This window comes from Enhydra lutris, unplaced genomic scaffold, assembly GCF_002288905.1.
Source record: "Enhydra lutris kenyoni isolate GAN:26980312 unplaced genomic scaffold, ASM228890v2 scaffoldscaffold85, whole genome shotgun sequence".
Taxonomy (NCBI): domain Eukaryota; kingdom Metazoa; phylum Chordata; class Mammalia; order Carnivora; family Mustelidae; genus Enhydra; species Enhydra lutris.
In genome coordinates this window covers 5823745-5839254 of record NW_019154169.1, presented here as the reverse complement: position 1 = coordinate 5839254, position 15510 = coordinate 5823745, and the positions used below count along the sequence as shown (strand labels likewise).

General features: G+C 36.4%; 1 protein-coding gene and 1 pseudogene across 2 annotated transcripts in view; one reads left to right on the top strand and one right to left on the bottom strand.

Moving 5' to 3' along the window:
- LOC111161452 overlaps positions 1-15510 on the top strand; it is a 637630-nt pseudogene that overhangs the window by 230653 nt on the left and 391467 nt on the right. The gene's annotated exons all lie outside the window — the stretch shown is intronic.
- The window catches only part of LOC111161451, a 678116-nt gene that overhangs the window by 453512 nt on the left and 209094 nt on the right, over positions 1-15510 (bottom strand). Inside the window, 1 exon segment of the mRNA XM_022525111.1 lies at positions 136-864. Coding sequence (XP_022380819.1) covers positions 136-864 — 729 coding nt within the window.

The following is a 15510-nucleotide window of genomic DNA, read 5'->3' as shown; positions in this document are numbered from 1 at the left end:
ACAAATAAGATGTTTCTACATTGTCCTATTTAAAGGGATTATTATCAAGGTAAGTTCTCTAATATTGAATAGTTTTGAGCTGTAATTAAAAGCCTTCCTACAGATTTCATATATTCTATGGTTTATCACCAGTACAAATTTTGATGTTGAATAAGTTGTGAGCCATAATTAAAGGTCTTTCCACATTCCCTATATTCATATGGTTTCTCACCACTATGAATTCTATGATGACTAATAAGTTGTGAACTCTGAGAATAGGCTTTCCCACATATCTTACATTCATAGGGCTTCTCACCAGTATGAATTCTCTGATGTCGAGTAAGGTCTGAACCAGAACGAAAAGCCTTTTCACATTCCTTACATTCATAGGGTTTCTCACCTGTATGAATTCTCTGATGTTTAATAAGTTGTGAGCTCTGACTAAAGGCATTGCCACATTCCTTACATTCATAGGGTTTCTCCCCTGTATGAATTCTCTGATGTTGAGTAAAGTTTGAGCCACTACTAAAAGCCTTCCCACATTCTTTACATTCATAGGGCTTTTCACCAGTGTGAATTCTCTGATGTCGAGTGAAGTTTGAGCCACTACTAAAGGCCTTTCCACATTCCTTGCATTCATACGGTTTCTCACCAGTGTGAATTCTGTGATGTCGAGTAAGGTCTGAACCACAAATAAATGTTTTCCCACATTCCTTACATTCAAAGGGTTTCTTGCCAGTATGAATTTTCTGATGATGACTGAGTCTTGAGGGATGTCTAAAGGCCTTTCCACATTCCTTACATTCATAGGGTTTCTCAATGGTATGAATGATCTGATGTGTACTAAGTTGTGAGTCATGTCTAAAGGTTTTCCTATATTCCTTAGTTGCACAATATTTCTCTTTATTATTAATGATTTGCTGTAATGTAAAGGATGGATGCTGACTGAAAGTGGGCATTCCTTCATGGGTGAGTATCAGTTGACTGAAGTGTCCCTCCTGAGAGCCATGTTGTTTCTCAAACTGGCCATGACATTCCCAATCATCTCTGAAACTAGAGCACTGAAGGTCATGTCTTGTAAGTCTTTCCATTATTTCCCACTGCGCTGACTCTATTTCATAAATTTCCTTCTTCAGAAATAATTTCTTGGTCTCACATCTTGATTCCAGGACTGAAAGAAAATATGAAAGTAATCACTCACATTTTTCTTGTTTGGGAGAAATAAAACTTCAATTAAAAGGGAAGAATTAAAATGAACTTTAAAAAAATAGACAAGAAAAGAGCAAGGACAGATCATATAGTAAGATGAGGGCACTAAGTAAGCCACTGGTTTCCAAACATTGCTATTGATCAGAATTACTTAGGGGAACTTGCTGAACATAAAGATGACTTAAGTCTTATCTCCCTTGTTACAAAATGACTTTAATCATAAATACATGTACAAAATCTCACAGCATATGCACACACAGCTATAAGAGCATCCCACAGATGAACTGTAAAATAAGGGAAATGATCATGCCTACTTAATAGAGTTACTATCAGGATTAAATGAATATGTCTAAGAAAAAATTCCCAGGGGTTGGCAAACTAAGGCCTGCAGCACTGCATCAATTTTTGTAAGTAAAGGATTATTGGAAGACAGCTACACTTACTTATTTACATATTGTCTATGACTGCTTTTAAGCTACAATGGCAGAAGTGAGTAGTAGCAATGGAGACCACATTAACTACAAACTTAAAAATATTTATTACCTGGCCCTTTAGGAAATGTTGCCAGCCCCTGGTTAGATTTACGTTGTCTATTACAGTATCCATGGCCATATGTGTGTATTTGAATGTAACATAATTAAAATTAAATAAAAATTCAAATTTAATTCCTCAGTGGCACTATCCACATTTCCTGTGGCCAATTGTGGCTAGTGACTACCATGTTGGAAATGACAAACATAGGACATTTCCATCATCACTGGAAGTTCTATTGGACAGTACTGGTCTAGATTCTGCAACTGGAGACTCCAGGTCTCTTTAAAAAATGATAAGGAAATAGAGGGTGGCAATCTAGATGGGAGCATGAATGAATCTAGTATGAGTATGAGTGGTAGATAAAGAGGGTTCTTTTGGAGCTAAAAAAGGAATATGTTTGGGGTTTGATGAAAATACTTTATGGCTTGGAATTCTGTGATGCTGATCTGAGTTAGGAGAAGAGAAAAGTACTTAACAAGTATGTAAGCATTAAGAGTTCTGACCAACTGACAGGAAGGGCATTTGTGGGTTTTAAGAGAAGGAAGAGACTATAACGGCAGTGTTCTACTGGAAGTTCAGAGTTACCAGATTAAGTCATGAATTTTGAACTCACGCTCAAGTTAACTACAAGCTTTGTTTTCTTGGCCAAAGTTGTTCATTTTTCTGAGCCCTCAATTCTCTATTCATACAATAGAAGTAATAACTCTTATAATCGTGAGAATTGTAAATAATATATAAAAGTATTTGTCATAAAGTAAGTGTTTAATATTTGAGAGATAATACAAAAGAATCTCTCTACAAAAATGGGGATATTAGGCAAGTGAAGTGTTTTGAAGACCACACTATGGACCAAAAAAAAAAAAAAAATGAAAATCATTCGAGTACCATTGTCTCTTTCTCTCAAATAATTATTCAGCAAATATCCCCTAATCTTGCTCCTAAAATATATCTTAAAACTCTTCCTCCTGTTGTCAGTAAAATATCTAATATATCTCTTGAACATCAGGACAGCCTCTTTCTTTTTTAATTTCCCCACTTGAGGTTTACAATCCTGAATCCATCCCTTATGATATTTCTCCTACAATAAAAGCCAAACTGCTGAACATGGTCTATAAAGCTCTGAATGACCTAGTTGCTGCCTGCCTCTTCAAACAAATCTCAAGCTATGCTCCCTTTTGGTTGCTAAGCTCCATCATCATGTTGGCCCCATTTTGCAGGTCTTCAGATGCTCCCAGTTTTTAGTTCCTCTTAGGATCTTTCCAGGAATTTTTCCTTAAGTCTCGTAGATTCCGCCCCCCCCCCCCACTGTTGGCCTTGATAACTACTGCCCATTTTCCAAATCTCTAAAGGTCATACTTTTTGAGGCCTTCCCTGATTCCAGGACCAAATTATACCCTCCTTGTAATCACAATTTGTAATTACATATTTAGTCAGGTTCACTTAATATCTTTTCCCCTGAATAGGTGTTAAGGTCTTTGTGTTTACTTCATTTTAAAAGTAAAATGTCTATTGCCTTCATCAATGTGTATCCAGTTCTAAGCACAGTTATCTGGTACATACTGGAAGATCAACAAATATTTATTAACTGACTTGATCAGCAAGTATTTGAATATATACTCCTTAATAAAAGATGTATTAAAAAATTCCTCTAGAAAAAAAGGACATGCTCTTTTCAAACACCACACAGTGAATATATATTTATTTTACTGTTCCTTCAACTCCCATTAAAGTGATAGTGATGAGATTAAATGAAAGAAGAGACTCCATGAGGACAAAGAATAGGAGAGGGGAGAGCAGCAACAAAATTTTGGAAGCTAGAGTAGAGGTAATGGTAACAAATAAAGTGCCAAAAATAAATAAATAAATAAATAAATAAATAAATAAAGTGTCAAATAAACACTGAAACCTAGGTTGCAGATTGGTCCTACTATACAATCTACTTATTTCCAAGAATTGCAATCAACAGGTATCTTTGAAAGTAGGGTGCATGGTGGGCTGCAAAAAGGAAGATTAATTGAAAATCTGTAAGAAACAGATAGACCTCAGATTGTCAAATCTACCCCAAAAAGCAGGCTGATTCCCCAGCCTGATATCCTCAGTAAACTTTCAGAATCTGGCAATCAAGCTCATTTTATTGATTCCTAGAGAGAAAGTAGAGGATTCCATTCTGGAGAAAACAAGACTAAAATATGCGTAAGTGGTGTGAACCACTGAACCGTTCTAGGCAGATCACTCTACAGTGACTACCACCAATAAATCTACACATCCTCAGATACAAACAAGCTCAGATCAGCTTTTTACTACAACAGTTTTATATGAGCAGACAGCCTTGAGTCATTAACAATTTCAGGAAAAATCTTAAACATGAGAGATTAAAATGAACAAAGAAAAAACTCAGGGGGATGCCTAGGTGGCTCAGTGGATTAAAGCCTCTGCCTTCGGCTCAGGTCGTGATCCCAGAATCCTGGGATCGAGCCCCACATCGGGCTCTCTGCTCAGCGGGGAGCCTGCTTCCCCCTCTCTCTGCCTGCCTGTCTGCTTGTGATCTCTGTCAAAATAAATAAATTAAAAATCTTAAAAAAAAAAAAAACTCAGGAAAGGGAGACAATGGAGAAAAATTTAAAAATTCAGAGAAAGAATGCTTCTAAAAACATAAACAATCTCAAGAGAACAATGTCAGAAAAAATATTCAAAGAACAACTAATGAGAATTAGAACTTAATAAAAATCTCACAGAAAGTACAATAAAAATATGAAAAATAGAAAAAAAAGAAATTCTAGAGCTGAGACAAGAAATTCAAGATCTTAATTATGAGTGTTTAATCATTCAAAAAATTTAATGAGCCCATAATATATGTCAGAAATGGTGCCAGGCACCGGAAAAAAAAGTGAACAAAGTCTGAAACACAGAGAACAGAGAAGATAATGGGGAATAAGTAATAAGAAAATAATACAAGAAAACTTTAGATATTTTGTTTCCAGAATGAAATGTCTCAGTGGGTGCCCAAATGAAAGAATAAATTCAACATTATATACTCAACTTGAAATATTAGAATGTTATAAATAAATTCTAAAAGTTTCCAAAGAGATTAAACAGATCACATAAAAGACTTAAGAACCTGAATGTGTTTTGGATTTCTCCATGACACTAGATGCTAAATTAATTTTAAAAATCCATGGAGCAATGCCATCGAAATTCTGAAGTTAAGTTTTTCCCCCCACTGATTTTTTTTTTTAAAGATTTTATTTATTTATTTGACAGATAGAGATCACAAGTAGTCAGAGAGGCAGGCAGAGAGAGAGGAGGAAGCAGGCTCCCTGCTGAGCAGAGAGCCCGATGTGGGGCTCGATCCCAGGACCCTGGGACCATGACCTGAGCCGAAGGCAGAGGCTTTAACCCACTGAGCTACCCAGACGCCCTGAAGTTAAGTTTTTCAACCTAAAATTACATCTCCAGTAAATATCAATGAAAAAATGAGGGTGGAATGAAAACATTTTCAGACATTTAAGATTTCATAAAATATACTGTTTACTTTTCTTGAATACTTTCCTCGGTTGGTTTTGGAACATGTGCCTCAGAATAATGAAGGGATAAACCAAGAAAGAGGATGGCAAGAGATCCAAGAGTCAAGGTATATAAATGTATCCAAGGCATCCAAATACAGAAGCAAATCAAAAGAAATTCAAAGGAGCATAGTGAAGGGAATCAGTGGGATAATGAAGAGAAATTCTAAAATAATAGCTATGTAACAGTCTCAGTTGGGATGGAAGAACAGAGGGTTAGAGGAGAAATGTCTCTTAAAAAATAAGCCAGTTATCTGATGTGTTTGAAAAGAGATTAATGAGAGATATTGAGAAAACTAAGCAAATCTCAGTTAAGACAAGGATTAACTGCATGGAAAAGAACAAATCATATAGGAAGTGAAATGTGACTACAGAGCTCAATAATAAAAAACACTTTACATAGTCATCAAGTGAACTGAATAATTATTTAAAATTCATGATACTTGGAGGATGAAGGAAGGTGTATGCTAAATCTTCAAATTCCACAGTGAAAAGCCAATTATCACTAAAACAAGAATTCACGAAAAAAAAAAACTCTCAGAGAAAGGACACAAATAATGACAAAAAAGTAGTAGGAGTCATAGGGAAAGAAAATTATAACAGGAAATCGAATAAATGTAAAATATGAGTTCTGGATGATGCAATGATGCAGATCTAACAAATGAAACAAATTTCCAGCGTTGAACAAAATGGTTAGTAATCACAGAGCTCCTTTCTGTATCGAGCAGAATTTATGAAGAGTTTTAACCAGACATATCTTGGCAGAATTTCTGAGATTCAAAGAAAAAGCCAAGTCCACAAAAGTAAAAACCTGATGAATCCGGTTGTAGCCTATTCATGCCTTTGTGTTTGATGTTGCCCCCAGCAGTTCTCTAAAGTTTTGAATTAGTTATTAGCCTTGAGATAGCAGATTTAACATGAAAATACGGATTGCCGACTTCCTGAAAGACAACATTATCTGGAAGCACTGGGCCTGCATTCTCATAGGACAGCTGTCCTAGACTTAACAAGTGCTTACTCCTTTAAGATGTTAAAATGGTATAAATTCTCTCTCATCAGCCAGTCTCCTCACTACTGCCTGGTTCCACAGGGACCCTCAGGTGAGTCTCAGTTGCCTTTTACAGTATGGCTTTTCTTAGTTTCACCCTCATTCCTGAAACATTTTTGCTGGATTTGGAATTCTGGGTTAACAATTCTTTAGCACAATAAAATACTGTTCCACTTTCTTCTGGCCTCTGTGATTTACTAAGAGAAAGAGAAATCCAGTCATTCGAGTAATTGTTTCCCTATAAATAATGAATTATTTTTTCTATGGTTCTTTCATTACTTTTTTGGTCATCCATTTTCAGCAATTTGATTACTATGTGTCTGGTATGGATGTCTTTGTTTATCTTGTTTGGGGTGGTTGAGATTCCTGAATTGCTTTGTTGTATCTTTTACCAAATTTGGTAAGCCAGTATTTCTTCAAATAGTTTTTTAGTCCTGAACTTTGTCCTTCTGGGACTTCAATGACACATGTTAAACCTCTGTTATTCTCTCACATGCCTCTGAGGCTACATTCTTTTTGAATTTTCAATCTTTATTGTTATTTATGTGAACCAATTTCTTGTGACTTACCTTCAAGTTCACTGATTTCTCCATTATTTCCATTCTATTGAGCTTATCCAGTGAGTTTTAAAAATTTTGGCCACTGTATTTTTCAATTCTAAAATTTCCATGTTTCTTTTTATATCCTCTATATTTTAAAGATTTTATTTATTTATTTGACAGGTGGAGATCACAAGTAGGCAGAGAGGCAGGCTGAGAGAGAGAGGTGGAAGCAGGCTCCCCACTGAGCAGAGCGCCCAGTGTAGGGCTCGATCCCAGGACTCTGGGATCATGACCTGAGCCAAAGGTAGAGGCTTTAACCCACTGAGCCACCCAGGCACCCCTTATCCTCTATATTTTAATTGGATTTTTTGCTAAAGAGTTTATGGGATCTGCATATATATTTTAGATATTATCCCCTTATCAGATATATGATCTGCAAACATTTTGTCACATAATGTAGGGTTGTTGCATTTTCATTTTGTTGACAATTTCCTTTGCTGTGCAGAAGACTTTGGGTTTGATGTGGTCCCACTTGTTTATTTTTGCTTTTGTTGTCTTTGTTTTGATGTCAAATTCAAAAAAATCATCACCATGACTGATATCAAGGATCTAGGAGCTTACTGCCTATATTTTCTTCCAGAAGTTTTGTGGTTTCAAGTCTTATGTTCAGGTGCTTAATCCATTTTGAGCTGATTTTTGGTATGGTGTAAGATTTTTGGGTATGGTCTAGTTTCATTCTTTTGCATGTGGCTGTCCAGTTTCCTCAACACCATTTATTGAAGAGACTGTCCTTTCCCCACTGTATATTCTTGGCTCCTTTGTCATAAATTAATTAACCATATGTGTGTTGGCTTATTTCTGGGTTATTTGGTTCCATCGATTGATGTGTCTGTTTTTATGCCAGTACCATACTGTTTTGGTTTTGATAGGTTTTAATATAGTCAAATCAGGAAGTGTGAGGCCTCCAGCTTCGTTCTTTCTTAAGATTGTTTTGGCTATTTGGTTCTTTTGTGGTTCTATACAACTTTATGATTGTTCTATTTCTATGAAAATTGCCACTGGAATTTTGATAGGGATTTCACTGAATCTGTAACTTGCTTTGGGTAGTATGGACATTATAATAACATTAATTCTTTGAATGCATGAACAGAAATACCTATTTATTTGTGTCTTTTTACTTTCTTTCATCAGTGTCTTACAGTTTTCAGTGTATAGGTCTTTCACCTCTTTGGTTAAATTTATTCCTAGGTATTTTATTCTTTTTTTTTTTTTTTTTTTTTTAAAGATTTTATTTATTTATTTGACAGAGAGAGATCACAAGTAGGCAGAGGCAGGCAGAGAGAGGAAGGGACGCAGGCTCCCCGCTGAGCAGAGAGCCCGACGCGGGACTCGATCCCAGGACCCTGAGATCACGACCTGAGCCAAAGGCAGCGGCTCAACCCACTGAGCCACCCAGGCGCCCCTTATTCTTTTTGATGTAATTTTAAGTGGAACTATCTTAATTTCTCTGAGTATTGATTATTAGCATATAGAAATGCAAATGATTTTTGTATGTTGATTTTGTATTCTGGGCCTTCACTTAATTCATTTATTAATTTTTTTAAGGTATTTGTTAAGTATATTCATGGTTTGAAGAAATATTATAGCCATTAAAGTAATGATAGGATAGAAATTTTGATATCCTGGGGAAATAGTTATGTTATCTTAAATTTTAAAAGTAGGCTAAAAACTTGCATATTCAAGGGTAAGAGAAGGTCACTGAAAAACTGGAAGGAAATATACTAAAATACGATCAATAGTTGCCTTGAGGTGGTAGTATTATATGCCTTTTTCTTTTTTTTCTTTTTAAAATTTTTTATTAACATATAATGTATTATTAGCCCCAGGGGTACAGGTCTGTGAATTGCCAGGTTTACACACTTCACTCACTTACTAATTTTAAGTTTTTTGGAGGAGTCGATCTTTAGAGTTTTCTATATATAAGTATCATGTCACCTGCAAATAGAGAAAGTTTTACTTCTTCCTTCTAATTTGGATGCCTTTGCTTTCTTTTTCTTGCCTAATTATTCTGGCTAAGACTTCTGGTACTATGCTAATAAAAGTGGTGAGAGTAGGCATCTTATTCCTGATCTTTTTTTTTTTTTTTAAGATTTATTTATTTATTTATTTATTTATTTATTTTGGACAGACAGAGATTACAAGTAGGCAGAGAGGCAGACAGAGAGAGAGTGGAGGAAGCAGGCTCCCTGCTGAGCAGAGAGCCGGATGCGGGGCTTGATCCCAGGACTCTGGGATCATGACCTGAGCCGAAGGCAGGCGCTTTAACCCAATGAGCCACCCAGGCGCCCCTCTTATTCCTGATCTTAGAAGAAAAGCTTTCAGTTGAGTATGTTAGCTATGGGCTTGTCATATTGCCTTTCTTATGTTGAAGTACATTCCCTCTACAACCACTTTGTTGAGAGTTTTATTCATGGATGCATTTTGGGGAAAAAAAAATTTTTAAGGGGGGAGGGGCAAAGGGTGAGGGGGAGAGAGAGAGAGAGAATATTAAGCAGGCTCCATGCCTAGCAGGGAGCCAGATGTAGGGCTCAATCTCACAGCTCTGAGATCATGACCTGAGCTAAAATCAAGAGTTGGGTGCTTAACTGACTGAGCCATTCAGGTACCCACCAAAAAACATTTTTATTTTTTTTAAAAGATTTTATTTATTTATTTGACAGATCACAAGCAGGCAGAGAGGCAGGCAGAGAGAGAGAGGAAGGGAAGCAGGCTCCCTGCTGAGCAGAGAGCCCGACACGGGGCTCGATCCCAGGACCCTGAGACCACGACCTGAGCTGAAGGCAGAGGCTTAACCCACTGAACCACCCAGGTGCCCCCAAAAAACATTTTTAATGAAACTTACTTAATGTAAGTTTTTAAATTTATATGGAAGACAAAATATAACCAAACACTTCTGAAGGAAAGGGTGGAGGATTCTGTCTTGTTAGAGATCAGGACTTTCTATATAATTAAGACTAATTAGGACAGGGATAGATAAAAAGGCTAATGTGACGAGAGAAACCTATATATACACAGAATTTTAATATGTGCAGAAGGAATCTGTGGATTGGTGGATCAGTAGAAAAGGGATGGACTTTTCATTCAATGATGGTAAGATAATTTGTTTTTATATGGGAAAAAATTACAACTGATCTCCACCTCAAACCATTTACAAAAATCAATTTTGGTTATGTTAATAGGGCTTTAATAAGAAAGTCAAAACATAAAAATTCTTGAAAGAAAAAATAGGAGGAAAGATTTAAGATTTAAAGATATGGGGGCACTTGGCTGGTTCAGTCAGTAGAAGATCCAACTCTTGATCCTTAGGGATGTGAATTTGAGCTCCACATTGAGTATAGAGATTACTTAAAAATAAAATCTCTCTTTTTTTTGAAGATTGTATTTATTTATTTGACAGAGAGAGATCACAAGTAGGCAGAGAGGCAGGCAGAAGGAGAGAGAGGGGGAAGCAGGCTCCCCACTGAGCAGAGAGCCTGACGTGGGGCTCGATCCCATGACCCTGGGATCATGACCCGAGCTGAAGGCAGAGGCTTTAACCCACTGAGCCACCCAGGCACCCCTAAAAATAAAATCTTAAAGGAAAAAAAAAATTTTCTTTTAAAGATTTTATTTATTTATTTGACAGACAGAGATCACAAGTAGGCAGAGAGGCAGGCAGAGAGAGAGAGGAAGCAGGCTCCCCACTGAGCGGAGAGCCCGATGCGGGGCTCAATCCCAGGTCCCTGAGATCATGACCCGAGCTGAAGGCAGAGGCTTAACCCACTGAGCCGCCCAGGCCCCCAAGGAAAAAAAATTTTAAAGAAGACCCCAAAATATGAAGCATATAGCAAAAAAAGTAGACTGTTTTATAAACTATATATAACTTAACCATTAAAAATATAATTTAACACACTAACATATAGAATTACTATTCATCAAAAGATATCATAAAATAAATACAGAACCTACAACAGGAAAAGATGTCTACAAAATATGTTATTGACCAAAAACTAGTATCTACAAAATATATAAGAAATTCCTTCCATCTTAGGAAAAAGACAAATACCCTAATACAAAAATGATCAAAATGGCATTACACAGAAGGGGCAATAATGACCAAATAAGGAAAGGCAATCATCTTTAATAGTAACCAGGAAAATTTAATTTAAAACAATGAAATAAGATTTTATACTCATCAGATCATTAAAAAATAAAAAAAAAAAATCTTTCAGTATCACTTACAGGGAACAACAGTGATAGAAACACTTGGAAAATGGTTTGGTATTACCTAGTAAAGCTGAGCAAGTATGTATGCCAAGACCCAGCAATTACATTCCTAGGTATATTTCCTAGCAAATCTCTTGCATATGCAAGTCTAGAGATTTATATATTATTACCTTTTAATTTTATGTTCATTATGTTATATATATCCTATTGATTTGAAAGACAGTGTGTTTATTGGGAATGTCAGAAAGAGAGAGAGAGGGACAGAGAAACTTTAGCAGACTCCTGTCTGAGCCCAGAGCCAGATGCCGGGCTTGGTCCAGGACCCTGAGATCATGACCTAAGCTGAAATTGAGTTGGATGCCTAACTGACTTTGCCACCCAAGGGCCCCTTTTGTATACAGTTTTTATTTATTTATTTATATTTATTTAAAATATTTTACTTGTCAGAGAGAGAGAGAGAGAGCGCGAGCGCACAAGCAGGGGGAGTGGCAGGCAGAGGGAGAAGCAGGCTCCCTGCTGAGCAAGGAGCCTGAGGTGGAACTTGATCCCAGAACCCAGGGATCATGACCTGAGCTGAAGGCAGATGCTTAACCAACTGAGCCACCCCAACACCCCTAAACTATTTTTTTTTTAAATAAATAACTATGAAGAGCCAAATGGTCATAGCTGAAGAATGTATTAGTGAACTAATACAAAATAAGTCAAGGAATTCCATGTAAAGGCAGTATAAATTGGAAAAAAAAAAGGATTAAAAAGTAATAGACACTAAGGATGATCCGTATGTTCTAATGTCTAATTACAACCCCAAATAATAGAGAATATGTTCTGTTCATGGTCTTATGGTAAGCAAAGACTTCTTAAAGAGAACAACAACAACAACAAAAATACAGATAATGTGATTTTGGTTATATAAGAATCAAAAACGAGCCGAGGAAGAATTTCTCACATACAATCTAATGAGTGTGAAGTATAAAAGACTGATAAATTTGACTAAAATTAAGAACTTCTGTTCACAAATGAAACCACAGAGCTAAAAGACATTTCAGAATGGGAGAAGATATTTACAATTTTAGAACACTGAATGTATGTATAAGCAAAATATATAGAGAATCCTTACACATCATTAAGAAACATAGAAAGAATCCAACAGAAAGACCTTTTTAAAAGACCTGAATAGGCAATTTACTAAAGAAGAATTTCAAGAGACCAATAATGATATGAAATGTGTTAAACTCATCAGTAAAAAGGGAGATGCAAACTAAAACCACACTGGCCTATACTATACACTCATCAATTGGAAAAAAACCCAAGCATGACAATACCATATGTTAGGAAATGTGTAATCATAAGAGCTCTCATATACTGCTGGTGGGATTGTAAATTAGTCAACTTTAAAGAAAAGTTGAAAATTTGGCAGCTGAAGACATGATGTCTTAAGATCCACTCCTCTCCTAGTCCTAAAACACAGAAAATGTTTAGAGTAGCTGATTGTAATGGTCAAAAACTGTAAACAACCCAAATGTCTATGAACAATAGAACTGTTAAATAAACTGTGGTATATTCATATAATGAAATGAATCAAGTCTGACTACAAGCAACACTACGTATGAATCTTAAAAGCAAAATGCTCAAGAAAAAAGACTTAAGAGAATATATATAGTGAGGATTCCATGTATATAAAATTCAAACTCAAGTAAAACTAAACTGTATGGTGGACGGTACTCTTAGATAGTAAAACTATGAAAGGACACAAAGATATTGTGGATACAAAGAGATCTGTGTTGGTAGTGCTGTAGTTCTTGACCTGGGTAATGGTTCCATGGAAGTTCACTGTTGGAATGTGCACCTGCAGTTTGTTACATTATTTGTGATAATGACAAAATAGTAACTTCTAGGTGTATCTATCTCTCTAGGTCACCTAGTAAGTGGACAGATGAATAAAAGAAATAGAAAGAGAGGCCCTGAAATACAAACTAACATAAATCAGAACTTATTATTGAATAGGCAGATAAAACAATGATGAATCAGCTAAATGACGACATGGCGCTAAAATGTGTGTGTGTGTGTGTGTGTGTGTGTGTGTGTGTGTGTGTGTGAGGTTAATTGATTTAGACTCTCAATTTATACCTTATTGCAAAAGAAACTTAAAATGGATTTAAATGGTATAAAACAAATTACAGAAGATTTTAAAAAACAGAATAAAGTATAAAATTTGTAGAGGACCATCAATTTTCTAAAATCGGAAATCACAATAATCACTAAGGAGCTACAAACACATGGAAAATACATACTAAAGACGCCAACGCAAATTAAAATTAAAAAAGTAAAAGCACCTTCTGGAAATGGGTAAATGATTTTTTATTTCATAAAATCCATAAAAACTGAGTGAAAAAATAAGGATAGTAGTAGATGAAAAGGGTAAAACTCAGTAGTGAGCAAGTTAAAGACAATAGCACCATTAGGATGAAAATGTCCATTCTCACTAGTATTCAATATAATGACATGAAAACAATCCAGTATACCAAGAAATTTATTAGGGATGATAAAGGCATTAAAGTTACATACGGGAAAAAAATGTCCATATTTTTTAGAACTATATACTGAGATTATGCAAAGGTGAAATGACATGGAGTCTTGAATTTATCCAAAATACTTAAACAACCATGGCAAAGCACTGACCTCCTGGCTGCTCCCTGAATAAAGCCAATGCACACCCGCTTCAGGATCTTTTACTATCTGGCTTCCTCCCTCTGGAATGTTCTTCCTTCCAGTAACCACATACAATGATTTACTGCTATACTTCTTTGAGTTTCTGTCAAAATGTCACCTAATTGGAAAAGTTTCTCCTTCCCTATCCTATAAAGTAGCATCCTCTATCCCCTTTCTCTACTCTTCCTTTTTTTTTTTTTTTAAGATTTTATTTATTTGATAGAGATTACAAGTAGTCAGAGAGGCAGGCAGAGAGAGAGGAGGAAGCAGGTTCCCCGCTGAGCAGAGAGCCTGATGTGGGGCTCGATCCCAGAGACCCACTGAGACCATGACCTGAGCCGAAGGCAGAGGCCTTAACCCACTGAGCCACCCAGGCACCCCTACTCTTCCTTTTTAGCACTTACTATTACATGACATATATTCATTTATTTTTGTACCTATCTCCGCATAGGAGAGTAAGCTCTGGGAATAGAGATTTTGCATTCATTGCTGTAATATCAGTGTTGAGAATAGTGCTAGGCATACAACAGGTACTCAATAAACGTATATTAAATGAATGAATGTGCTCTCCTGTTTAAACTCCTTTATACTAATTCTGTTTATCATTGCCAGCTCTAAGTTCTCAGTGGAGGCACAGAGCCTTTATTTCCAATATTCTAAAGTTAATGACAGGCACACTCAAATCTCCCTCTATGACATCTATACAGATTAATTTCTATATCCTAATCCCTTATTTTTTCTGAGCTCTCTACTCCCAACCTCTCTTATGATGGTTCTACTTTTTTTTTTAAAGATTTTATTTATTTATTTGTTAGAGAGAGAGCGAGAGAGAGAGCATGAGCACAGGCAGACAGAGTGGCAGGCAGAGGCAGAGGGAGAAGCAGGCTCCCCGCTGAGCAAGGAGCCCGATGTGGGACTCGATCCCAGGACGCTGGGACAACGACCCGAGCCGAAGGCAGCCGCTCAACCAACTGAGCCACCCAGGCGTCCCATGATGGTTCTACTTTATAGAAATTATATATAGATGTGCTCTCGTGCCCCTATTAAGCTATACATTCTGAAATTGCTTATTCCTTTTTTAATCTCTGCAGTATCTAGCAGAGTACCTCATACATTCAAAAAACAGTAAATGTTTTGTTATAAGTATGAAAAGTTTGTTATAAGTGTAAGTATGAGCTCCTTTATCTAAAAAACCCTAAAGAAAATAAGCCTTTGTCAATATAGAATAAAAATCTATGTCAGGAGACAGTCGTGCTTTTTTAAGATTAAATACAAAAGAAGATGAGAAGTGATGAGGAATTAGATCCAAAATTTGGACAGAAAGGAATATCATTAGAGTGGGTAGAGGAGGTCACTGGCTGGTTAGAACTGGGCAAGAATAAGAGGAACTGGAAAGAGGTATAAGAGGAGAAAAGCATGTAGAGTGTTAAGTAAGGGGAAAAGGTAAAGTTCATTTGAAAGCTCATGCTGAAAAGGCTTACTTGCATACAAGGGGCCTAAAGCTTTTAAGGGGAGATTCCCAGATAGCACCTCAAAGGTGCAGTCTTTCCACTGACCAACTCATTACCTGCTATGCCTCACTTACCTGGCCACTGGTCTCTTGTTAGTTCTCTGTCAACCAACCAGGGCTCCTTCCCCTGCTCCAAGAAGGAGATCACAT